Source organism: Penicillium canariense (assembly GCF_028826845.1).
Source record: "Penicillium canariense strain IBT 26290 chromosome Unknown utg000004l_segment0_segment0, whole genome shotgun sequence".
In the NCBI taxonomy this organism is placed as follows: Eukaryota; Fungi; Ascomycota; class Eurotiomycetes; order Eurotiales; family Aspergillaceae; genus Penicillium; species Penicillium canariense.
In genome coordinates this window covers 3,599,359-3,624,970 of record NW_026622731.1, presented here as the reverse complement: position 1 = coordinate 3,624,970, position 25,612 = coordinate 3,599,359, and the positions used below count along the sequence as shown (strand labels likewise).

At 50.2% G+C, this 25,612-nt stretch overlaps 10 protein-coding genes across 10 annotated transcripts; 5 read left to right on the top strand and 5 right to left on the bottom strand.

The window, feature by feature from the left end:
• Window positions 1-662: 662 nt before the first annotated feature.
• On the bottom strand, window positions 663-1,840 carry sonA (putative nuclear pore complex protein (SonA); the record flags this gene model as incomplete). The annotated part of the gene is made up of 2 exons (XM_056689735.1): window positions 663-1,493; window positions 1,574-1,840. The coding sequence occupies 2 exons, from the start codon at window positions 1,838-1,840 to the stop codon at window positions 663-665; spliced, it is 1,098 nt and encodes a 365-aa protein (XP_056542164.1).
• A 1,120-nt stretch (window positions 1,841-2,960) lies between these two features.
• Window positions 2,961-6,903, bottom strand: N7482_007610 (uncharacterized protein; the record flags this gene model as incomplete). Its single annotated transcript, XM_056689734.1, has 4 exons — window positions 2,961-6,041; window positions 6,101-6,240; window positions 6,331-6,418; window positions 6,490-6,903. The coding sequence occupies 4 exons, from the start codon at window positions 6,901-6,903 to the stop codon at window positions 2,961-2,963; spliced, it is 3,723 nt and encodes a 1,240-aa protein (XP_056542163.1).
• A 1,357-nt stretch (window positions 6,904-8,260) lies between these two features.
• Window positions 8,261-9,526, top strand: N7482_007609 (uncharacterized protein; the record flags this gene model as incomplete). Its single annotated transcript, XM_056689733.1, has 4 exons — window positions 8,261-8,480; window positions 8,554-8,634; window positions 8,684-8,794; window positions 8,871-9,526. 4 exons carry the CDS (start codon window positions 8,261-8,263, stop codon window positions 9,524-9,526), a joined length of 1,068 nt encoding a protein of 355 aa, XP_056542162.1.
• A 1,543-nt stretch (window positions 9,527-11,069) lies between these two features.
• On the top strand, window positions 11,070-11,657 carry N7482_007608 (uncharacterized protein; the record flags this gene model as incomplete). Its single annotated transcript, XM_056689732.1, has 1 exon — window positions 11,070-11,657. The coding sequence occupies one exon, from the start codon at window positions 11,070-11,072 to the stop codon at window positions 11,655-11,657; it is 588 nt and encodes a 195-aa protein (XP_056542161.1).
• Window positions 11,658-12,285: 628 nt separating this feature from the next.
• N7482_007607 (uncharacterized protein) lies at window positions 12,286-14,104 on the bottom strand (the record flags this gene model as incomplete). The annotated part of the gene is made up of 6 exons (XM_056689731.1): window positions 12,286-12,430; window positions 12,494-12,561; window positions 12,630-13,319; window positions 13,369-13,664; window positions 13,741-13,885; window positions 13,946-14,104. 6 exons carry the CDS (start codon window positions 14,102-14,104, stop codon window positions 12,286-12,288), a joined length of 1,503 nt encoding a protein of 500 aa, XP_056542160.1.
• Window positions 14,105-14,947: 843 nt separating this feature from the next.
• On the top strand, window positions 14,948-16,641 carry N7482_007606 (fungal specific transcription factor domain-containing protein; the record flags this gene model as incomplete). Its single annotated transcript, XM_056689730.1, has 2 exons — window positions 14,948-16,145; window positions 16,199-16,641. 2 exons carry the CDS (start codon window positions 14,948-14,950, stop codon window positions 16,639-16,641), a joined length of 1,641 nt encoding a protein of 546 aa, XP_056542159.1.
• Window positions 16,642-17,061: 420 nt separating this feature from the next.
• On the top strand, window positions 17,062-18,518 carry N7482_007605 (uncharacterized protein; the record flags this gene model as incomplete). Its single annotated transcript, XM_056689729.1, has 3 exons — window positions 17,062-17,469; window positions 17,493-17,633; window positions 17,685-18,518. 3 exons carry the CDS (start codon window positions 17,062-17,064, stop codon window positions 18,516-18,518), a joined length of 1,383 nt encoding a protein of 460 aa, XP_056542158.1.
• Window positions 18,519-19,198: 680 nt separating this feature from the next.
• Window positions 19,199-21,241, top strand: N7482_007604 (uncharacterized protein; the record flags this gene model as incomplete). Its single annotated transcript, XM_056689728.1, has 1 exon — window positions 19,199-21,241. One exon carries the CDS (start codon window positions 19,199-19,201, stop codon window positions 21,239-21,241), a length of 2,043 nt encoding a protein of 680 aa, XP_056542157.1.
• A 1,121-nt stretch (window positions 21,242-22,362) lies between these two features.
• On the bottom strand, window positions 22,363-23,486 carry N7482_007603 (alpha/beta hydrolase; the record flags this gene model as incomplete). The annotated part of the gene is made up of 3 exons (XM_056689727.1): window positions 22,363-23,018; window positions 23,088-23,250; window positions 23,316-23,486. 3 exons carry the CDS (start codon window positions 23,484-23,486, stop codon window positions 22,363-22,365), a joined length of 990 nt encoding a protein of 329 aa, XP_056542156.1.
• An 817-nt stretch (window positions 23,487-24,303) lies between these two features.
• On the bottom strand, window positions 24,304-25,377 carry N7482_007602 (uncharacterized protein; the record flags this gene model as incomplete). The annotated part of the gene is made up of 2 exons (XM_056689726.1): window positions 24,304-25,230; window positions 25,309-25,377. 2 exons carry the CDS (start codon window positions 25,375-25,377, stop codon window positions 24,304-24,306), a joined length of 996 nt encoding a protein of 331 aa, XP_056542155.1.
• Between the last annotated feature and the right edge of the window lie 235 nt (window positions 25,378-25,612).

The window sequence follows — 25,612 nt, the reverse complement described above, 5'->3', positions numbered from 1 at the left end:
GGGGAGCTAGAGGGAAGTGTGATTTTCCTAGCGGCGCCGACATTGTGGGGGTTATGCTATGGTCATGGGTCATAGGTCATTGATTGGAATGAGTGACGTGGTTTCGGACAGACACTGATATACTTGACGCTGGACTGGCATTTTCCTTTTTATCATACACATGAATCTACGAGAATGGGTGTTCTGGAAAGAAATGGGAGTTGCATTGCTTGCATTTCATGTTGATTGTTTGATTTATAGCTACCTATCTACCTATCTACCTATCTTACTGGTATGGATGGGTTCACATGCCTTGTTTCCACTATTAGACCTGAAAACCCACGCGACATTGGAGACTGACAAGACGTATATTTGCGCATTTTTTTGTTGCACTCAGCAGTTGCTTTCCCCCTTGTTTCTTTGGCCATCTCAGACATTCGTGAAAAGCAAAGCCAAGTGGGAATCAAGGCATACGAAAATAGTGAATAGCAGCGCAGGAGCCAGAACGACTAGCTTCAGAGGAATCCCATTTGCAAAATCTCTTTAAGCCAAAATAAAATAAACACACACGCCGGTATGACAAAAAAAGGGTTTCATTACATGCTCGTTGCGCTAATCGCCGCACGACGCTCGCTGGACACGACCCCCAAGCGTCATCCTCTTTGATTCATTCTGAACCTCGATCATCGCTTGCGAGGACCAGGTCGGGGCTTGCACTCATCAGGCCCCACGGGGTGTAGCATGACCTTGTTGGGGGACTGCTGGGTGTTGGCAGAGTAGCCCTTGCTCCAGTCGTAGCTGACAGCGTAGGCGAAGATGTTTCCGTTGCGGTTGAAGGCGGTGCTAGAGATGGGTCCGCCGACGGCTGGATAGCCCTTCAGGCGGTGCTTGGCGTCCTTGTCCCAGAAGTGGAAAGTGCCGTCGCTACCGGCAGTGCTGAAGGTGCCGTGGACGGGATGGAAGCAGATAGAGTTGACGGAGTAGATGTTGCAGATGTCGCGGTTGGCTGGGGGAGTTTCGCGGTGGCACTTGAAGGAGAAGTTGGAAGCGGAGTCCTTGTCCTCGACGTACTGGATGGCGCAGCGGCCTTCGATACTGCCGACGGCAAAGCCCGAGGCGTCGGCGAAGCAGCTGACTACCCGCGTCTGCCACTTGAGGGGGGATTGCATGGTCTTGTAAAATTTGGTCGGGGTGTCGAGGTTCACGACGTTGATGTAGCGGTCCGCAGTGCCGATGACCAGGAGCTTGTTCTTCACGTCCATTGAGTACACACGCTCCTGGCACTCGATCGACGCGATTGGGTTCTGTTGCCGCAGGTCCCAGTACTTGACGGTCTTGTCCCACGAGCCCGTGATGAGGAGCGGGGAGCCACCCACGGAGGGATTGGGGATCATATGGCAGCTTCGGATCGGGGCGTCGTGTGCAGCAACCTGCGTGGCAGCCGAGCCGCCTGATCCGAGGTCCAGCAGGCGAGCAGCTTTGTCGGCACCAGCACCGACAACCTTGGATCCGTCCTAGAAGCAAAAAAAAGTCGCAAATTAGCTCCGGGCACAAACCCCTCCAGCGGGAACTGGAAAACCAGCATGAAGCTTACCGGAGACCAGCAGCAGCTCAGCACAGGGCCTTCATGTTCGAAGAGCGCCTTCCCTTCACTCTGACCCTGCTCGTTGATCTCGTAGATGCGGACCTTCTTGTCCCACGACGCGACAGCCAGATGCTCACTAGCGGGCGAGAAACGGAGATCTGAGATGCCATCCTCTGGGGGTTGGTTGAGCGCGACGTCCTTGGAGATGTCGCCCGTAGTGTTGGTCTGGCCTGCGGACGTGGAGGCCGCGCCGGCAACGCTGCCGAAGAGGGACATCTGAAAGGGCGCGCCAGAGAGCTGCGTCGGGCGATACGAGATGATAGATCAAAGCAGATGCAAAAAGATGCAAGTAGCCGTCACTCAAGGACCGGGTGAGACGTGCAAGTACGCAGCCGAGGGAGAGCCAGGGAGGTGTCAAGGCGGGCGGGTTGGAGGCGAGCTTGAAAATAAAGTACCCGGCGATGCTTTGCTTGCAAGCAGTTTGGATGCGCGATGCTTTCCGCCTGAGGCAGAAAATGATATTCACCGCCTTCCCTACCAGGTTTGCTTAAGTATATGTTTCTCGTAGGGTGGGCAATGGAATTAGCGAAGAGAAAAAAAATGTAGTGAGTGAGGAATACATGAATTGACAAAAGTTTTCCATGAGCTTCTATGGGTATACCCTTGAAGATGTGAAAAATATTGCAGCGAAGAGCATCCGCTTTTAAATCCCAATTGGAGGACTGACCAAATTTGTGGAAGAGGCTGGAGAGACTATAATGGAAATAAATAATAATATTCCTAGTATGTGTGAGTGAATAAGACTTGAGAAAGATAAAAAGCATAAGATTTGAAAAACAAAAACATACAATAGCCAGGATTCGCATGTGGTCACCCGCCATACTACTAACTGGCCGGCGTGTGGCTACGGTTAATAGTCGGGTGGGTGCCGCCCGGGTGAGACTATTATAGGGTCAGCGCCGCTTTAGCGCCGCGCGAGGGTGATTAGGTAAGTGCGCAGTAGACAGGGTGAGAATCACCCAAGTCGTGCAGCCACTGTACTAACCGGCTTAGTTGAATAATCACAGAATGTTATTGGGTTGTCCCGTTCCATCTACAGTAAAAACGCCCGGTATCTTGGCATCTGCACATAGCCACAGCTAGTAATATGTAGTTAGCATGTACAGTTTAGTACCATATATAGTAAGACACATTTATTTGCTGTATAGCCACCTAACCAGGCTAAGTCCCCATATAAAATCAACAAAGAAGCACAATAATGGCTTCAACTTGAAAAGATCCTACCCGGCCCTATTGAATTAAAAAGATTTATCAAGTATTCTAAAGTTAAATTTGAATTAATGAACTTCCTCTCCAGATGTCTGCATGTCCTAGGCCACAGTGTGTACAAAGTAAATCATTCATAATCGTCATACTCATCATGGCTGTAAGCATCATGATCGTCTTCATCTTCCTCTTCCTCTTCCTCTTCCTCTTCCTCTTCCTCTTCATCTTCCTCTTCCTCTTCCTCTTCCTCTTCGTCTTCGTCTTCCTCTTCCTCTTCCTCTTCCTCCTCTTCGTCTTCATCACTATCACTATTGACTTCTCCATCGTCTTCTTCATCTTCATCGCCTTCATCATCGCTGTCACTCTCTTCACTATCGTCGTCTCCACTGTCGTCTTCGTCCTCTTCGTCGTCGTCCTCATCACTATCGTTATCTCCCTCGTCGTCTTCATCTTCTCCATCATCTTCTTCCTCGTCTTCTTCATCATCGTCGTCTTCATGGTCTTCATCCTCCTCCTCATTGCTCTCTCCATCATCGCTCTCCTCCTCATCGCTCTCCTCCTCATCGCTCTCCTCCTCATTGCTCTCTCCATCATCGCTCTCCTCCTCATCGCTCTCCTCCTCATCGCTCTCTCCATCATCGCTCTCCTCCTCATCACTCTTCTCCTCATCACTCTCCTCCTCATCACTCTCCTCCTCATCACTCTCCTCATCGTCACTCCCCTCATTATCACTCTCGTTGTCTCCACTTTCGTCTTCATCCTCTTCATGTTCTTCGTTTCCTTCGCTTTCTTCGCTTTGGCCCATATGGGCTGCCAGAATAGCTGCACCACCCCCTCCTATCACTAGACCCGCAACGCCAGCGGCTATAGCCCCACCTCCACTGCCTTGGTTCTGGGACCAATAAGCCTGGTCGTGATTATGACCGTGCGTAAGGTCCTGCCCATAAATTTGGTCATGGCCAGAGCCGCGTCCTGTAGGCTCAAGCAGACCTTGAAGCTTGACTAGACCTGTATATTTGACTGAATCTCTCGGCTCAACTAGACGTTTAGGTTCAACCGGATTTGTTAGCGTTGCTACATCTGTTGCCTTGACCGGACCTGCAGGATTGACCGGATTGATTGGCTTGACTGGAATTGTTGGCTCGACTGGAATTGTTGGCTCGACTGTTGAGTTGTCTAGATCTGTAGGCTTGACCGGACCTGTAGACTCAACCGGGCCTAGAGGTTCAACCGGAGCTGTAGGCTCAACCAGACCTGTAGGTTCAACAAGACCTATAGGTTCAACCGGAACTATGGGTTCAACAGGGCTTATTGACTCAACTGAAATTGTTGGTCCGACTGTAGGGTTGACTGGATCTGTAGGCTTGACCGGACCTACAGACTCAACTGGGTCTGTTGGGTTGACCAGCCCTGTAAGCTCAACTGGTCCTGTATGCACGAAAGGGCCCGCTGGCGCGACTGAAATACTGGTATTGTGAATAGAAGTTTGACCTAGTCCATGATCAAAACCATGACCGTGTCCCACCTGGTTACCATGTACCCAAGATTGATGCTGCCCTGGCCCAAAATGGCCACTAGGATGGTGGTCATGCATGAATGGACCTTGCCCATACCTCGGAGTGCCATGGTAAGGCAAGGGCGCACTTGACGGAGCCTTGTACGGCTGGTACGGGCCACCTCGTGATCCCGAGAATACCCCAGGGCCCCCCGAAGCAGGCGGCTTCGACGGAGGTCTGTACGGCTGGTATGGACCACTTTGGGATGCTGAGCGCATTCCTGTGTCTCCTAGGGTGGGGGCAGGTGCCGAACCCTTGCCAGACGAGAAAAGCCTCTTAAAGATCCCGGAGTTCTTAGGGGGTGGAGGGTAGTTTGGCTGTGGCTGCAGTCCTCGCTGGCCTTGCTGTATAGTGGGAGAGACTTGAACATGCGTTGAGGGGATTTTAGGGACTTTTCCACCTGTGGTAGTTGGGATTGGAGGTCGTCTAGTTGCTGAGTCAACCTTCTGGGGACCGGTCTGTTTTGGCACCGACTTCGTTCCTGGTAGTTTTCGAGGTTTGGGGCTTTGCTCGCTTGGGGGTATCTGCGGTGGCTTTGCTTTTTTCTTTGGAGATGCTACTGGAGTTGGCATTGGTGTAACAGTGAGGGCCGCAGGGTGCTTGATAGGAGGTGCATGTGGAACTGGAGGGTACTCGTAGGTACTTGAAGTAGGCTGCGGGGCGATACGCTGGGCTGAACCAATTGGCATGGTTTTGGTAGTTGCATAAGGTATTTGTTGGTTTCTCTTGTCAACGCTGCCGGATGTAGAGAGCACGGGCTTGTTGCCGATGGGCTGATAGACGGCTGGTGGCCTAGGTGCTGAATTTCCGGGATTCGAAGGTAGTTTTATGGGACTCAGAAGGCTGACCTCCTGTGACTTTTTGGACTTTTTGCCTGACTTGGCGGAGGAGTTTGGCCCAAGCGCAGTGACGGGCGCAATTTCGGTGAGTGTGTGCTGAGTTTGCTGTATTTCCAATCCAAATTGTCCAGGCGCAGGATGACGCCCTTCTAATAGTAATGTAGGCTGTAGGGGCTGCACGGCAGTTTGAAGTTCGCGACCAGATGAGTTTGACATGGGACTGACAACTGCCGATCCAGGTATATTCTTTGCAAGTCTTGGGGGCTGACCGACAGGACGCCTGCGAATCTGTTTCTGGCTGGGATCGGCCTGCTGGAATTGTAGACTAGCGACACAGTGCGTAGCAGAGGTCACTGATACAACCTGGATGTTGCCATGGGCAGGCGACTGCGTAGGCGTGGCCATGGGAGTTGGCGATGTGTTATGGCCTAAGTCACGAGCACGCAATGGACGCAGTGGCATCGGCGACAATGGCGTAATTGCATTCGGCAAGTTGATATTTTGTCGACGCACAATCGAAGTACTTGAAACGGCATGCGCAGTCATCGCCGGAGATGCCTCACTTTCCCAGGGTTTCTGGATTTCTTGAAGGTTACTGTGCGGCCCGGGCTCAGAGCAGTGAACAGTAGGGACGGGTGCCGCATCCTTCAATGCTGCGTGTGCTGCATTTCGGATCCTCTTGATGGCAGCGGTAATTGCTTTGTAGTTGTCATCCTCCCTGTTTGGGAAATATGCCATGGAGAGGTGACTGCAACCCGCCATCAACAGGACCTTCTCGCCACGAAGACCAAGAGCTGACGAGTACTTGTTCAAATTCTTGAGGCTAGATTAGTAAATCACTTTCCCCATACAAGAGCCTGCGAGCTAAAACTTACACATTCCCGCTGTGGTGACGTCGGAATCTCCTCGTAGCAGGAGATCAATTTCATTTCCCGGGCCACCCCTGCGTTGAACCCTTTGGAGATATCGCGCAGAATATCTGCATTTCTCTGTGCCCATGCAAGGCTTTCCAAATCTGACAATTCGGCCGGGGTCAACCATGAAGGTATACTGTCTATCGCGCAACGCGTCAAGAGCGTCTCCCAGGGTATGTCCGATGACGTACGTTGCGGCGTACTGAGAAAGATGACACCCCGAGCGCAATCGAGTATATTTGGAAATGACGACCTGTGTGCGAAGGCATAATTCAAGCACTTGGTTCCGCAATCTGTTAGCCACATGATACCGCCGAGGAAGGAGTGCGTCTGCAGAAAGAAATACTCACAGATTCAACTATATAGCCACCGAAGCCATGGCAGATCAATACCAGAGGCCGTGTCCTCGGTACTTCCTCCCGAATAGCAGCAATTTCAACCAACAGGGCCCTGGACGAGTCTTGAATGTTATTCAGTGGTGCTCCGGGGAACCAGACTGCCTTGGCGTCGTAATTGAATGTAAAAACTCTGGCCCCGCGAATGTCCCGCGAAATGAAATCGCGCAGCCAGAAGGAGAAGCCAGCATCGGTCTCCCAGGGGGTCACACCATGAACAGCGACAATGTCAATGGCCTTCGTCTCGTCGTGCTTCTTGGGTTTTGGAACCTCTGTTTGAAGCTCGAGATTTGCGACTAGGCCTTTCCTGCCAAGAGGAACGGGCGCGTTATCTGTAGATATAGCAGGATTCTGACGCATGTTAACCATAATGAAACGTTCTGTAGGGAAGGGTTGTGGATCTGGGTCTCTTCTAGGGAGGCATAGAGGGATTATGTAGAGGGCAGAAACGGTCCAAGGGGGCTGACACGAAGCCTGAGTTTACGCACAGGGGAAGGAATGATGTTGGGAGAGCGGCACGAGGGCTGTTGCTGTTGAGCCGCTTGAATATTACAAGCTTGAGTCATGCCATGATAACCGTGGGCTAAGCCCCCAAACCTGATGCTTCAAATCCTGCTGCGATATGCATTGGGTGTAAATTTAGATTTCCAGTATCTTGGGCTATTATTGGGTTGACCTAGTTTCGCTACATCTACAACATAACATTCATCTCAGCATGCTAACTAAGATGCCATGGCAAGCACCCACACATTGAAATATCTGGCCGCGGTATGCGCCGGCTGCAAGTGCACAGACCTTGACGACCCGGGTGTCATTGAAGTCGACTACTGTACGATCCCTGAGTCCCCCATGCAGTAGTTGTCGAATTTCGGTTAGTGGTGGTCGCTACGATTACTCTGTGTTTGACAGTGACCACAATCTACTGTGTATCGATACAAATGTGGCAGGAATGAATCATGTCAAACAAAGCAAAAATCTTGATTTGGGCTTGTTGGAGACATGCCAAGACTAAATATTCAGGGATCAGGTACAGCCTTGTGCTAACCATAGGTTCATCTTTTCCACACGTGTCCATAGCATAGCCCTGTGTTCGAGGTTACTTTAACCCAAAACAAAGACCTGCAGGAAGGACAGGATTAAGTTGCATGTGTTGCGGCTGAACAACGCCCGCCCCTCTTTTCAGCCCCTTGGAGATCCTGGTTTTCGATATGGTCCTTTTCGATGATACGAGCTGCAGGTGTGGTACATGCAGCGACAAGGGTCAACAAGGCAAACACGGTGGTTTATTCGTCCGTTGGGACTACCGGGCTTTGCCCCATTGTACCCAGTAGATACTACAGTGAGGGATCGGCGAACGGCCTTCCAAGTATGGATACGAGGTATACACTTTTAGACTTTCGGGGCGAACCGCATGCCCCATCATCTTAACTAGTGGAGATATGTGGAGTTGCTTAAAATAAATTCCATGTGATGTTGGTAAACAGAAGATATGCATATGCAAACTACGTGGGTGGGTTGGAAATGGGATGAATGAGATGATGTAAGACGTATGTATCTTTTGCCCTTGAATTCTGCTCAACCAATAGGCCCAATTGTTTACTTTAACTGAACGAGAGTACATAAAGGCATAAACAGCCCCGGAGGAGTTACGATCACCTGCAGTTGTGTGCGAGCTTGGTGACAGACATCTTTTCAAGTTATTCTACTGCATTAGCCACAGTTAACTATGGAAAACTCCAGCTCCTCAACACTTCCGCGAAAGAAGGCCAAAACTGGGGTAAAGAAGGCAGGAAAAAAGACGGGGAAGAAGACCACTGGCAAGAAGAAGCCAACTTCATCTGCTAGTGCAGTTCACCTTCCCATGAATTCTCTACCCATGGGCCCTCAATATGCACAGACATATACGCCTCTTCCACAGACACAAACGGTCGTCTTTGACAAACCAAGTAAGAGAATTGACTTTTCGCTCTCACAACTACGCAACATCTTGAGAATGACACTAATAAATTCTCGGGGCAGTTAATCAAAAGAGATCACGGTCGACATGTCCACTCGTGTTTCTGGCGGTTATCTCCTATCTGGTGGCCATCATTTTGGGTCGTAAGTTTGAACAAAGTCCGTAATACGGCGTGTCTCTAATGGCATCTAGTCTATGTCATGACCGGCTGCATCTCGAAAACAGCAAACGCCAATGAAATTTACCTTGCTGAACTCTCAACAAACGAGACATACAATATCTCACTTCGTGTCGGCTACTTTGGTGAGTCGTGGAAAAGCCAATCTTCCCTCATTAACAAAAGCTCTGGGAAATGTTTGTCCCAACTGACTGTATACAGGAGGCTGCGTTTCGGTCACAGAAGTAGCTGAGGCATCCTCTACCAATGGAAATTCCTCCGCAAAAACATCTACCCACTGCGTCTTGACCATGCGCCGCAAAAATTTAGTCGACCTAAGCGAAGATCTTTGGGAGCCTTTACACCTCAACTCTTCTACCGCCCAATCCAACGTTCAAGCCTTTTTGAACACCACACTCCCACAAGCCAAGCATCTCCAGCAGAATGTCTTCTTCTGTGAACCTCCCATCCTCCATCTCATCCTGTTTTTTAGCACGGGCATTATGCTCTTCGTCGCTCGCACGGGTACATCCAGAAAGAGATCGTACAAGACAATGTTAGTGACGGCAATCGCCTTGAGTGCCTTCTCGCTTGCCCTCGCATTAGTGACCGTCCTCGGCTCGCTACAGGGTATGAATGCGTTGCTTAACACTTCTTCGTCTGGAGAACAAAGGGATCTTGGTGATTCATTGTATATTTCGCGTGGCAAACCTATGCAGGGGGTCCAAGGAGCTCTAGTCGGGATTGTCGCCGTATTCTATCTCACAATGGGGGCCCTCTTTGTGCAGCGAACGCCGGAGGGAGGGGTCGGGTATATCATCCAGGCCTTTCAGACTGCAGGAAGACCTCTGACGAGGAAGATGTGGGGAAGAAGATAGGCCCTATCCTGGGGAAGGGGGGAAGGTTGTGTTGCGTGAGTAGTATCTTACGGGGCAGGCAGGTTGAAGCGTAGCATGGGTTATATCCCTCTTTCTACCCTTTCCTTGCCGGTTCGTGGAGGTTTCTTCCTTTGTTGAGTACGTCACCTTGGTCTTTAATGGTTGCTTTGCTATGTAGATTCACTTCTTAATAATTAACTGCTTGAGTCATGTTTCTACGATGTGTTGCCAGGTGATGTTGGTAATGTAGCCCACTGCGTAGGACTAAATTTGTTACTCCGGCAAATAGCAGCATCGACAGCGGTGAGTATGACTTGAGAGAGCTTTCGAAATCCTTCTAGAATATAATCGACGATAATTTTGTCAAGGGAAAGTGTGGAGAAAGTGTGGAGAATCACCATGGAATTAAATTAGTGCAATTTCACGGTATTTGCGCGCTAAAGATCTTACCACAGACGCATAATGCCATATTAGTCCAAGCCAAGTGCGCCTGCCAAGGCTCCATTCTATAGTAAGGTGATTAAAGGGTAAGCGGGGATCACTGATCCCCGCCAATATCTCCCGCCCGTGATGCCCATGCACTGTTTCCTCGAGCACCAACAGCCGCTTCAGAAATCCGACTTACTGTAGTAGTATGGGCAATCATAATAGGCTAATTGATTGACTCGCCTCCTTTTTGAGTAAAACGCAACAACTACGGTGTTCATTGAGTATTATTGGCGAAACGACACTCTCCACCTAAATCACGCGAATTCCCCAGTGGCCAAGCGACCCCCAAATCTGCTGTAGAAATCATTTTAGCCTGCTTACCTAACTAAGAAAGATGTCCGGGATAAGTCCGCACCATCCCCTTTTCTGGCATATTTCACAGGCGTCTACTACGAGCCTTCTTCTCGTATCCTGCCTTTTTGGTTGATGTCACTGGTCATTCTCAGCTGATGACTCCCGAGGTCAGATTGACGGATTGATGATCTGGCAGCCTTTCTTTTATCAGGGCGATAGCTAGCGGGCCAATAGCAGGCCACTCTGAAGCGCCCAAGCGGCTTACTGCATCTCTGCTGGCACGAACTGCGCATATTGGCAGTCTGACAACACACTACTGAGACTTTCATAGCCTCCACTCCTCATTTTTACACTCTTTTACACTTCTCCCCGGAGTTTAAGCGGAACATGCATATTATAAATGTATACTTGAGCCCCACGGCCCCCACTCCTGGTCGCACGCCGTACAGGTTGCTGCCCAGTTCCCTTCAACCAGATTTTTCTCCGGCCCGAAGACAGACACAGAATCCTTCATCATCCCAAGGTCACGGTCCAAGACCTGCTATGGAGTTCTGAGAGGAAAAGTACGCTTCTTGGGCCGACCCTTCTACTACCTCAAATCAAGGCCACAGGGCCTTGAAAGGTTCATATTCACTTAATCCAAATGATTCGGAAAAATTGCATGCGAATATCGCAGGCCAAGATCCAATTTAATCAAATTGAGAACTACCTTCTCCGTACTCAGGGGCAATATAAGCTAAATTGTTGATAACCCAAGTCTATGGTGCTTCAAAGCGATATCTCTCCCCGAATCCGGCCCGGCAGACTAGTACTGTCCATTCGTAATCAGATCTTCCAGAGGATCCATGAGTCATGGAATCTTCACCCACGCACGATCGAGATCTTCTTGTCCAACAATGGGGCCCTGAGCACATTCTATTCCTCCGGACGAACCCTCCTTGTTATGAAAGTAGCCAATTCGTGCACAACAGGCTTCGACTGCGTATCCGTGAGCCGTGCCCCTTCTCGTCGCACCACATCCGTCCTATACCACCACCTCTTCGATGAAGATGCCGTCTTCACCACCCTTCTCTCCACGCCAGAACGATGCATAAACTTCCATTTTTTCATCGCTGCCCTCTATCGGTCGCACCATCAACACATCGAGATTTACCGTAACACCATTGATGATAAAATAGCGGAGCGAGCGACAAACGGGCTTTGGAAAACCCCGGGAGGCTGGATCAAGGGCGTCGTCCTAGGAAGGACGAGTATCCCGCCCTTGATGATCCAGAAAGAACTATTCAACAGCTGGTATACTGGCAAACTGGTCTGGCAATCTTTGGGTACGTTGGGCGATGTTGTTTAGATTGCGGAGAATGGCTTGTCTAGGCTATTGACGGCGAGCCGGATGAGGCGGTGGCTTGTCGCCCTATCCCGGGATATCCATTAGATGCACTCTCTATAAGTTGGGTCACTTTTGGAAGTAGCAAATTGCACTTCATTATCGCCGACAGGCGCCGATCCATGTATAATAGATAACGTAGCCAAGGACGATGAATGTAATTGCCGGTAGTGGTACTCTCGACGACTGTCCATACTCGAGTCTAGTTGAGATCATGCTTCCGTAGGCACTAGAATATCTTTCACGTGGTTTTGTCTTCAAAGCGATCGCCATTATCCCTTCTTATGGCCTCAATAAGCTCGGGAGTATCAAGACGCTCGTAGACTACCCTACTACTTTCTTCGTCTAGTCCGTACAAAATATGTGGTTAGCAGGTATCCAAAATAAAGATATCTAGATATTATCAAGGCTATAGAGATAATTTTTTGCGAATGACTTGATACAAAATATAATACCAGTTCGTTACTCAAGAGACCACTCTCAATAGTACGTTTCCTTTGGCTGATTTATATTTTTTTTAAATGAGACAGGCTGGGGAATTAGGTTCCAGTTGCTATGTTAAGCCAAGGGAGAATACCATAGATCATACTCGCTAAAGGGGAGGCTTTTGAGAGGGAAGATTCCTCCACTTTGGGCCTTGAAACTTGAGGAAAACGACGGGGATTAGAAGTATTACAACGATGATTGCAAACGTCAGCCAGGCATATTGGATACCGATTCTTTCAGCAAACGGAATCCTACAATAGTGCATTAGTTTGTCGTGAGACTGAGCACAATTTAAATGCAAAAGGGATACTGACGCGTAGAAGGAAATGAGACACGAGAATATCTGTCGGAAAGCGTTGAATATAGTGGATATCTCTGCACTCTGAGGCTTATAGCACTGGTGATCAATACCTTGGTTAGTGGCATTCCTGTCAAAATATCGGGACGCACTGAACTGACATCCGTAGCATACGCATATATTGTTGTAGTAGCGATTTGAAGGCCCATATTGGCGATGCCCATTCCAAACGCGCTTCCCACCCAACTAACCGTTTCACTGTGTGAAAGACATACCCCTTCAATAATCACGCCAACTGGAACAAACAAGGCGCCGTATATAGCAGTTAGCCGGGCTTCGGGAAGACGGTCGCCATTATTCCGTTTTGCGTGGCGATTTGAAAGCCAGTCAGTCACCCAGCCAGCGCTGAACTCCCCGGTTATGCCTCCAAGCAGCAGAGGTATGCTAAGCATCAGACCTGTCTGAGCGGTAGTAAACCCATAGAGAGTGGTAAATAATTTGGCACCTGTCAGCGCAAAAAGTACAGTGCCGTAACCAAAGCAGGCCATGTATAAGACGGCAGGACATAAGATGGCGACTAATTTGAGCATCTCAAAGGGCCTATAAAAATCTCGGAGATTCGGTCGACGGCCGGGAGCCTTGCTCCGCTTGAAAACCAGATTTTGGAAGTATGTTTGCTCCAGATACGGCGTGGAGTCAGAACGATGCGCCGCTGAATAACGAGTCTCGGGTAGACTGAAGAGAGTCAAGACGAACGTGCCCAGCTGTATATAGCCGGGAATGTAGAAGCAGGATCGCCACCCGAGAGACTGCGCGATGAAGCCCCCGAGAAGAGGAGCAACCTGCAGGTGATGGTGAGAGATGCTAGCAGATCGGATGAAATAAACCTACGTGTGCTCCACTTGTCAGTGCAAGGGTATAAATACCCATATAAACCCCCCGTTGATGCACAAAGTACAGATCGCAGATAGTTGCTGCACCCATGGCGATGACAGCGCCGGCGCCCAATCCATTAAAGACACGGGTAATCATTATCCCAGCCCAGGTGTCGCAATAACCCGCAATGATATTCGTGATGGCTGCGATGAGATTACCCAGCAGGTAAACAGGTCGACGGCCATATGCATTGGCAAAGGGGACGACGGCCAATGGCCCAACTCCGGCACAAACGAGAAAGACCGTGAGTTCTTTTAGAGTATGCAATCTGTAAGCATCCAATGAATAGCAGTGGCGGTTTACAAGAACTTGATTATGATCGCGCACCGTAACTAGCTTCCTCAACACTCAAGCCAAACGTGTGGCTCATCAGAACAAATGATGGATTCGCAACCGCAGCTGAAAGTGGCCCCAGGAGGGCAAGCCAACTGACTTGGAGACAGACGCTCAATTTGAGCGCGGGATGCCAATTCTAGAAGCGTTTAGTATTTTTCTCCATCGCCATCGTCACAATGAGCGGGCTCTGGAATACCAATGGGTCATCTTTATGGGCTGTCGGCTGCGGAATCACTGGAAGCCCATGAGGATCTCGGTGCAAGGGCTCTTTATGGAAGACCTGATTTTGCTGGATAGGCTCATTAGACGGACTAATTGCTTCCTCACGAACAACATCCATTTTCTCAGGGTCCATAGTAATATGGCATAGGAAAGATCACTTGGAAAGGTACCCGAAGAACCAAAACTTGGAAAGGGTGTTCAACTCGCGGGTCTAACGGCATGCTAAATACCCCACAATATGACTTCCCGTGGGGATGGAGGGCCTAAGCTCATGTTGACCTCCTGCATCACCCTGGGTAGGGAGTCAATGCTCGGTATCTTAACTCCTTCCGTCATGAGAACACGTGCTTTGAAACCGGGGAGATAAAATAGGGGCAAGTCTGAAGCGACCCAATCAGGCTAAAATTGGTTGGCGTAAGTCCGGCTTGGCTCGAGGCGTGTTGGTTGGAACTCGGGAAGGACAATTCGCATCTCCCGAGAATGCGGGGAAGCGAGGGGGAGAACTTGCTCGGTTTTGCAAAACGTATTACAAATCTGGTCCGCAGCACTCGAATATCTGGTCACTTCATTATGTCTGGAAATGGGGATAGTATACCAAAGAGGCGCCGGAACCGAGTCCCTGTCTCCTGTTTTAGCTGTCGGGCACTCAAGACGAAGTGTGATGGGATTCGACCGGTGTGTTCGACGTGTGCCCATCATGGCCGACGGTGTACTTTTGTACAGCGAGGGATCCCCGCGAGAAAGAAGGTCATGGTGAATGAAGAGTAAGGTAATCAATCCAGGCTTCCTATCTTCAAATCAAACTAAACCGTCAAAAAATGGCAGCTACTTACGTGGGTTGGAGAAGCGCCTCGAGATTCTGGAAAGGAGTCACCCAAACCAAAGCTCTGATGTGGTGTTGACGGAACCAAATCATTCTACTTCAGAAACAGAGCCAGAACCTCCGTCATGCCAGTCAGAGGGGCATTCACCATCAATGGTCGTGGATGCCAATGTGTCTATCGGCGGGGTGTCATTTACCCAGTTCGTCTTGAACAGCCTTCCTGGTCACGAAAATGTGCAAGCAAAGACGGTCATGTCAAATGGTGGGCAAAATAAGTCTTCCAGCGTGGTTTCGGAAGATCTGTATGCCCTTCCAGAAAATGCTTTGCAGGTTCTGGATCGATATTTCGAATGTCGCAATATTCTCACACCGATGTTCCATGTGCCCAGCGCACGCCCAGCTTTCCAAGCAGCCATATGCTGTCCCCTACGAGATAGACATAAGCATCGGCTGGAATATGTTCTATTGAATATGGTTCTCGCTCTTTGCACGTCACACTGGCTGGTCGATGTGGACGCCAATCCCCGAACGGCACGGCAACATTATGATACTGCGATGGCGCTATTGCAGCCTACAATCCTACGAGATTGGACATTACAACATGTCCAGGCCCTCCTTTTGGGCGCTCGCTATCTTCAAGGCACCAGCTGCGGGGATGAATGCTGGAATGTCTTGGGCCTCGCAATTCGCATTGCCTATGGACTACGGCTGCACCAAGAGCCGCCTGAGACTGACGCGCCCCCACTACGGGAAACAAAACGAAGAGTTTGGTATGCGGCCTATACGCTCGACATGCATTGGAGCATGGTGTATCAACGTCCACCTGCAACCCGATCTTCCGACTTCTCCATCTCCATGCTCGAGGATCTGGATGACGACTGCATCCAAAGCGATAGAATTCTCTACCCGAGCCCTCGACGGCCATCCTCCATGTCGTTTTTTATCGAGGTCGTCAAGCTCTACCAAATTGTCGAGAAAGTCCTCGCACGACTATCTGAGAGCCAGGGTGGCAATCGAGAGACCGCAGAACTAGCAATGGGATTCGACGAAGAATGGCAAAGATGGTACCGGGAGCGACCCGCAAACTTGATGCTTGATGAAACAGCTGCAAAAGAACCACCCTGGATCTTAGCCTTGCGCGGAAACATGGTTCGAATCTTGATTCATCGGCAATCACTGAAAATCAAGGCTGAGAATTCGACAACATGCAACGACTCTGTAGTCACTCATATTCTTCAATTCAGCCAGAAGATCTGTGTCAAAGCGGCCATGGAGTCAATTGATATTGTGGCACTGAGACATGCACAAACCAAGAGAACATCGGGGTTGGACTTTTTCAATATTTATTATCGTACGTACTAGCAAGGATGCCAATTTTAATGCTCTTCACTAACCACGAAACAGTATTCAATGCTGTGATTGTTCTAGTATCTCATATCGTGGATCCTCAAAATGCCCACGATCGCACAGCACTGGACAAAGTGGATGAAGCCCTCCATATGATCAATGCCATGTCGAGTAACCACTCGTTTGCACAATGGGCCTATTCATTTCTCCAACAGCTGCTTGGGTATTTGCACCAGAGTACGGGGGCCCAGCAGCCGCAACCAATGACTATACCTCAAAGCAGTATTCCCCTGCGCCAAAGCACAGGCTCAATGGCATCGCAGACAGCTGTTAACAGAGGCTCCGAGGAACTCCAAGACCTGCACGCCTTATTTGGCCTGGCACAAGATCTCACGGTGGATCTGGAAACCCAGTTTGGAATCCTTGATCCGGGAATTTCCGAATCCTTTTGGGCGTTCGATGACGAGACTTCATTCAGTAGCGTTGCGGGGAGGAGTTGAATATAATACATTACTTGACTTGTAAAGCTTCCAATATATCTGGACTCCGGTCTAACCGAATATTTCCGAGGACGTCCTTTTCATTCCATGCATACGTGACATGCACAAGTGCTCCACGTCAGTAACGAATGGGTAATGTTTTTACTTACTGTAACAGTGCTACGCTAAATCAAATGGAGCGGGCACATTCCGTCGTCTGTGCAATAGCGGGGAGGCAAAGGGTGTCCGTTCACTGTTCCGCGGGGAGTTAACTTGTTGGATGCCCCCGCTTCATCCAAGTGTTTCTACCTCCCCTCGGCAATGCCGTACGAGTGCTATCCGATTTAGGCGCTTATTTGACATATATTTCAAGTTATCGCCAAGAGGGATAACCCTCATCAATCCATCTTCATCAAATTGTCCGTCCCTGGTTTGGCCTCAATGTTTCGCATCGCTATCACAGGGGGTGGCATTGGAGGCCTTTTTGCCGCCCTTTGCATTCACCACCACTGCAAATCACAAAGAATTAAGATTGATGTGTACGAACAAGCCCAAGAGTATGGGGAGATTGGCGCGGGGGTGGGAATTGGACCCAATGCCGCTACCCTAGTTGAACGATTAGGTCTGAAGGAGGAAGCGCTCGCGATCGCCGGTGATCGGGAGGGTATCTGGCTTTCGTTTCGGCGCTACGATACCGGCGCAGAAGTGCTCACCATTATGAATCCAACAAATCGAAATACCACGCAGTTGCCAATGCACCGTGCAGAATTCTTGGAGCTTCTTGTAAAGGCGATACAACGACGAGGAGCAGCGACACTACATACGAACAAGCGGTGTGAAGGGATTGAAGTAATTTTCGCAATCATGAAAAGCATGACGCAGAAACGAGACTGACTGAGATCAAGGATCAAGATGATACGATGCTCGTGAAGTTTGCCGACGGAACAACCGCATCTGCCAATCTTGTGATCGGAGCAGATGGCATCCACTCGGTCGTTCGCTCGCATTATATCGTATGTACCAGAATGCATCCTAGACGAAGCTCTGGCTAACCTTCATTATAGCATGATACAGCCCAGTATGGCGAGATGGTCGTCTACCGGGGTCTTTGCGACATGGAGAAGATCCAAGGCCAGTGGGATCTGCCCACATATGCAGCCTTATTCATGGCACCGGGGAAGCATTTCCTCACCTTTCCCATTAGCAACAACAAGATCCTCAACGTGGTGGGGTTTGTGTCCACGCCATTGGAGAAGCTGGGAGACGTCCGTGAAAGCTGGACGCTGGCTGGTGACAAAAGTGAGGTTCAAGAGGAATTCAAAGACTTCGCTCCGGTAGTGCAGAGTGTGATTCGGAATATGAACGCCCATCCGTTGAAATGGGTCTTGTTTGACCGGAAATCCACGCCACAGTGGATATTCTCGGGAGGCAAAGTTGCACTTCTGGGGGACGCGGCTCATGCGATGTGTCCTCATCAAGGTATGTTCCTCGAAGCCTATGATCTTGGATGTCGAAAACGCAGCCGATTAACCAGCAGAGAATGGATTTTAGGAGCCGGAGCGGGCCAAGCTCTTGAAGACGGATGGATTATTGGGCGGAGTCTCCGAGAGTACTTTCAAGCATTAGAATCACCTCGCCCACGCAGCTTGCAGAGTTGCCTGCACCTCTATCAATCGATTCGAGTTGCGCGTGCGGAAAAGGTGCAAGTCACCTCACGCCAAGCGGGCGACTTGTACGAGATGAAGATTGACGAAGTCGCCGGGCTGAGCTATGATGAAGGCCTTCCGATTGTGAAGGACAAGCTGAAGGATCGGATGCAGTGGATCTGGAACGAAGACCTGGACCAAGTCTTCGATCAAGCTCGGACCCACTGGCAGCGCCCGTCTGCATTGCAGTAGACGGAGTTCTGCGAGACCAGCGTATTCTGCTTTCTGTGATCGGATGGTGCTATAGTATAGTTAGGGGTATTATTAGCTATACGAGATCTCCCTGGGTTCAGAAGACCCTCGTGGCGAGCTGAGTTCCTGGCAGGGCGTTCCTGGCAAGCGTTCCTGGCAAGCGTTCCTGGCGGCGTTCCAAGCGGGGCGGAAGGTCCACTTCGCCGTTAGGAAGAAAACACGCGAGGGCGGTGATAGGCGCGCACGCTTTTTCTTGCCTCGTTATCGTCTAAAGGACGCTAATTTGCACAACCCAGAGACTATTGAATTTCGACCTTTGGGGTTCTCGCTGGCGTCCACGAATGGCACGATTCCCATGATTCCACCTCACCAGGCAAAAGCCGAAGCCCATCGCCAATTACTTCCGTGCCAGCGTGAGAGGCTGAACTAAGTCCCAATTTGACAACACAAACATGCGAGCCGCCCATGTTTTCGTGGCAGAGGGAACTATTGCAATTCCGTCGAGATAGGTAGCATTTGTCTTATAATCTATGGCACTCCAAGATCCAAACCCTCTGTTCTTGTCCTCTCGATTCTCTTCGGAGCTATACATTCGTTTTTGGTTCCCAGCAACCATCCCATCTTTTCGGTTGGACGTCCATTCATTTCATTCTTTCACATTGCTTTAATCGCCTTTGACCATGAAGACTGCGTTGGTAGCCGTCCTATTGCGGCTTATGCTGCAAGGACAAGCGGCTTGGGCAGACACGCGAGTGGTCACCAGCACCCAAGTCAATTGCAACGACGTCCCCATCAACTTCAGCGCCAATCCGTCCTTTGAGACGGGTGAACTGGCTCCATGGATCAAGTACCCCGATGGCGAAGTCTACGATACGCCGACCGTCATTAGCGACTCATCCGACGATGGAGACTATGTCATGCAGATGACCGGCGCGGAAGGCTATCACGCAGCAGAGCAGACGGTGAACGGGTTGACCGTGGGCATCACATACACGCTATCGTTCGACTACAAGATGACGGGTGCAGGATCAAGTTACCTCTTCATCGAACACGACGGCAATCAAGTGCTCGCGAGCGCGATGGCGTCGCCTTCCACGGAATGGCAAACCATTTCTGGAACCCTTACCGCGACCTCAACCTCGCATGTCTTCGTGATCTGGGCGTACTTCATGAACCCGACCACTCTCGAATTTGACAATGCCAAGTTCACCAACGCCGCCCAGACTACTCAGGTGTGCAGTACCACTACAGTCACCTCAACGGTCACCTTCACTCCTACATCCACTCCTACATTCACTCCTACACTCACTCCTACACTCACTCCTACATCCACACCTGCACACCGCACCCCGTCCAGTGTTGTGGTGTCGTCCTCCCCCATTCGGTCCAGCTCAAGCGTGCCTTCTTCTACGCCAGTTAGGGTTCCAACCGCACGCCCATCTATCCGTCCCTTGAGCTCCATGCCGCCGCAGATGTCTATCCGTCCATTGAGCTCCATGCCGCCGCAGATGACCCCGTCGTCCCGGCCGGTTGCTTCGTCGAGGATCCCGTCCCATCTACACCGAATCAAGTCCAAGTCCGCCTGCAAGCGACCTATCTCCAAGTCACCTTCGTCTATCATGCGCTCTTCTTCTTTGCCAAGCCTTTCTGCTCAAGCTTCGTCAACCCCTTCAGTAGGCCCCTACGGCGGCGAAACACGGCCCAACAGACCTCATATGCACCGGCCTAACCCGTCCCATATGCACAAGCCCCACACCGGAGGCCCTGAAGAACATCGGCCCACAAATGTACCCCCACCAGCGCTCCCGGAGACCCCTCAACCTACGGCGACAATTACCAGACCCAACAGCCCACCTCCAGCGGAAGGATCAACGACGTTAACCATTGTCTCGACCCGCACCACCACCATCACTGCCTGCCCTTCCAGCGTATTGGATTGTCCCGCTCGAGAGAAGACCACACATGTCACTACTGAAACAGTTCTGGTTTACACCACTGTGTGCCCTATTGCTGAGGCGGAAGCCACATCCATCGCTGAGGCTGGCTCAAAACCACATGGCTCCGCCGGGGAGGCCTATCCGGGTGTTATCACGTCCACAGTGTGGACTACTCGTACCGCCACGGTGACAGCATGCCCATCAACGGTGACCGATTGCCCGGCGTCCGCAAAGAGCACATTTGTCACTACCGAGACTCTTGTGGCGTCTACTGTTCTCGTTACAAGCCAGGTAACCCCGACTGCCACCAGTACCATGATTTCCCTTCCTGCCGTGACTCCGAGCGGGGCTTCTGGCTCTAACCCCGAATCCAACGAGGGAAGCACGGATTCATCGTCTGGCTCGAACGGCAAATCTGGTGTGAATGCCAACGGCTCCAACGGCTCCACTTCGTCGGACAACACGGTTGGTGGTGTGAATACCAACGGCTCCAACGGCTCCACTTCGTCAGACAACACGGTTGGTGGTGCGATTGGGCCCCAGGCGGGAGCCTCGAGCTACCTTATTACCTTGGTCCGCGCATCTTCCTCCCCAGCGTCAGCCTTTGGGTCAAGTCTGCATGCCAGCTCGACAAACGCGCCTGCTTCTCAGCAGACTAGCTCGGCCAGTGGAACTGTGACTGCTTCGGCACCACTCTACACCGGCGCTGGGTTCTCTGCACTGAAAATGATCCCTGTGTATGACATGTTGCTGCTGTTGGCTGTCTCTCTCTTCTTCCTTTCTTAGAGCAACGATTGTCGTTGCTCTGCAGTTGGTGCCGACCAACTCTTTCTTAATGTTTCTTGACCTCCGACCAGTTTCAATATCAATTAATACGCTAGCCATGGGTCCGAGATATATCTTCCCCCAAGCAATCCATGTATTGCCAATCATGTACCTTTCATAATCATGTCTCGCTCTTTCCCGGAAAAAGATTCTCATAGACCTATAGACATACATACCACAAAATATCCAAAAATCCACTACTTGGCCTTCGACAGCCCCTATCATCCTAATCCTTCACAAGATCAATCTCCTATTCTCCCGCAACCACATCCAACGGGCCATCTGGCTTTTTGCCGCGGCCAGGCAAGCAGTGCTGGGCAAGTATATATGTATGTAACGAAGAAGTCATCTCGCCTTCTTTATGATTGACTCGCACCTTGCTCGATGAGATTTTGGAGAGCTCGGAATTAGGATCACGTTTACCCGCATCGTAAATCCAGGAACGGAGAACACACGAGGGAAGTAATGGAGCTGAGACATAGAGGTCATGCTACCGACTCTGACAGGTAGGATCTGCCGATGGACTGCTATTTCTGGTCTGGAATGTTGGTGATGTGGAATCTCCATTAGGGACAGCTCCAACAACCGGCTTCTCCACTTTCTGGCAAAGCCCACCAAAATCCCTGGGTCTATATTGAGTACTTTCAGTTGAGTGCTAGGGTGGGTCCGGACAGCGGGATTCTGCGTGTCAGCCGTTGGAAGACCCCTGGCCCAGCATCCCACAGGTTCCGAAAAGCGTCCTCTATGCCAATAATCAAACTTTCCCTATCAAGTGGACTCAATTATAGAGATGCACAACATTGCAGCCGCTAATTAGGGCCCAGGTGCAAGCCGTCAAAAGGACTTTGGTATGCAGCGCCTAAAGGATCACACAGACCGTATCGAGAGATCGATAATATCGGGCTGGTGAGTACAACAAGATATGGGCAATGTGGGTCCTACAGTTGATTTTAATCTTATCAAGGTATCTGTGAAGAATTCTCCCTTTGGCTTTACTCGTAGTTAGACAAATATCTGTTCTATATATACCACTTGTGTAAACCGGATGAGAGTGGTCAAAAAAGAGCAATTTATATTGAGGGTCAGTTCTGCACTAGCGCATGATTGACGGCCCGTTTGAGTTCAGCAATAGCAGCGTGAACAGTGTCCATTGCCACGCTCTCATCTTCCAGAAAACTGCTCGCTTCAAACAAATGCGGTTGCCGTTCAGCCATGAAGAGAGTCGATTTCTCACCAAGCTTATTTGCAGCCGAGACAGATACATCCTTGTCAACATCCACATCGGCATCTCCTTGAATGAAGATTGTTGGCGGCCAGGCGTTCCATTTTTCACTCTTTTCCAGAGCCCAGTCAAAACCGGGGTCAACCTCGCCGACTATACCTCCAAATGCATTCTCATAAACGAAGTAATCATAAAGCGTGTCCCGTTTGTCAACATCTTTCTCGTGCGCAGACTTCTCTGCCGGGGGCTTTGGATGAACATAGTCCGGATTCCTGGCCGTGGACGCGGGCAAAAGCATCGAAGTAGAGAAGGCCCAATTGCCATATTCTGGTGCGCAACCAACAACAACCGGGCCTTCGAAGAAGTGTTCTACTTCGCTCTTGGGGATGGGGCTCGGCGTGAGTTGGATGGAGGAATGGAAAAAGGGGTGGTGGAATGTGGCGATTCCAGTAATAGAGAGTAGGGCTAGGGGAGGCGGTTGAAGATGATGCGCAACCAAACCCGCCATAAAAAACCCTGGTAAAGAGTCAGCCCTAATGTTTTATTCTAACTCAAATGTGAATAATGGGTATAAGCAGAACAAACCGGCGCTGGCTCCACCGACGATGACCTTTCTTTCTACGCCATTACCTAGCTTCCTGGCAAACTGGTAGGCAGCAGTAACATCCTCCAGTAATTCTTTGCCGCCAATAGGAGGGACAAGACGGTAGCTTGCACTGATCAAGGGCCACTTCTGACGGTAACAGGTCTATGAGGGTAGACAGGGTATGGTAAGCCGTGTACACATCCACAAGCCCGGATGAAGGTTCTCACTTGCACCAACCACGGAGGCACACAAGTACGATTCCCCCCAACGAGGCCGCCGGCGTGAAAGAAAAGAAAGACAGGCGCATCAATTGGGTAGTCGGCTGCATCAAACACATCACAGTCTAGCTGTATGCTGTGATGGGCATATGTATGGGTCGTCTTTCGAAGAGGTTCCATCTTGCACTATGGTGTACTTGGGTGGAAGTGAACGGTCTTGTGATAATGAAGCGCGAGCTGTGGCTCACGCTGATATTAATATTTGAATTTCAGGACACTAATGGCATTTCCCGCTTTTTGTCCACCAGGTAGCCGTCGTATTCCAAGAGTAATCCTCGTAAAGAAGGTGGGGGAGCGGGGTTGTTTGAAAAGCTCCACCATACAGAAGACCCCGGGCTCAGCCTAACCCAATCAAAGTGCTATTGTCCGGCCACCGAATTATTAGCGTACTTTGCCGGGCCACTGGACGAAACCTTTTTGAAATGACTCACTGTCTGCACCGGATTCGCGAGTTATTATGGATGCTGGTGGTGAGCCCACGGTCATTACCTTAGCTTCCATGCTTTACTCTCTAGCGATACGAGAAAGCCATAACCGTGGAAGCAGAACAGGTGCATTCCGATACTTGATGCAAGGCATACCAAACAAATAGTCCGCGAGGGAAGTCTCAGGAATCCCTCTAAATTCTCTTCTACGGGTAAATGCCGGAAGATGGAAACATGTGATATAACTCCACGAGACAGCGCAGCCAGGGGCATTTCGGCGGTCTTGCCCGCGAAACTCCAGCTTTCATGCTTGTATAAGAAGTTGTGGATGGCGATGCGCTAGATAGCTCTACTAATGAGTGCCAGCCAGGAGTGTTCTAATGCGAGGAGGGTGGAGAAACCACAGGGGCGCGCGTCCAGATGGTGATGGAGCCTCACTGGCACAATGGAGGCTATCATCTTCTATCGAATAATGTTTAATTGGAAAGAAGAGAATTGTCACACAAGATTGATTACACATCCTCGCCTCCTCCATACCAAAGACGACCTTTTCTGACCACCAAACCCTTGTCCTGCCCAACAACCCATTCACCCTCTTTAGGACAGCTGCCGTCAGCCTGGGGCCAATAACGGCTTTCCAAATCTTTGTTGATGTCGCTAATCCTATCAAGAAGCGACTTGACGCGCGAATGGTCAATTTCTTCCGCGCCATGTGTTCCTTTGACCAGGAATCCTTCATTATTGATGAAGCGTGCGATGGTAACATGGGCTGATGGGACAATATAGCGAGAAGCGACCGGAACCTTGGTTTGTCGAACCATGTCAAAAATGTCCCGACGAAGATGATGATATGTGTAATGATCACCATACTCCCTGGCGCTCCCCGTTGAGCCTTCGCTTGCTGCAGGAACAAAGCTAAGGGCAAGGGCCGCGGAGTCAAAGCTCAACATTGGTTTCAAGAGGCGAGTATTATGACGAGTTGGATATTCGGCAATCTGCGCCTGCGTGACATCTTTTGAAGATTGGAGGGTTTGAACCAGTTCTTCAATTTGGGGTTCTGTCAAAGAATGGGCCACTTCCAGAACAGTGGTGTGAAGATTGTGAGGAGGCATCGGCCAAAGCGCTGTTCGTGATTCAGTGAGCGACTTCATTTTGAGAATAACAGACTGTCCTAAAGCAGCTCTGCAATACCTACATGGAGCAATATCCCTCAACTGGCTTTGTATACATGATATCAAATCCCTGATATGAGAAGGGGGCCTAGCCCAGATAACAAGGCAGTTGCGGGGATCAACGAATCCTTCCTCTTTAGCAGGGCCGTCAAGCCGCTTTAGAATCCCATCTATCGACCAGCCTGGAAAGTCTTTCGCTTGAATTTTTGCGCTCTGTTGATCATTTCGAGTGGCCCGATGTGTTTCATACCGCAATTGCAGCTGAGCCTTTTCCAAGTCGAGAATAAGTTATCACTGAGCATTATGCGTGCTGTGAATTATTTTCATGGTTTCAAACAAACTCACAGGATCATCACTTGACTCGACAATTAATCGTTGGAAAGGGTTATCCGCTGATCCCGGCAGAGAAGCCATGGTTACCGCGTGCAGAATTGGCCAGGATCTCCCTCTATACCTCGGATGAAGGAAGACATTAATAGGATTGGGTGGATGTGTTATAGTTCTCATGCCAAGCCTAATTTACCAGGAACACGCAACGTGACTCACGTTGCGGGGACTCGCAACTCCTGTCAATCTCGGGTAGATCTCAAAAATAGCTGGCATAGCCACCCCCTGGGGAAGTGCTTACGAATCCTACAGTTCAAGTTGG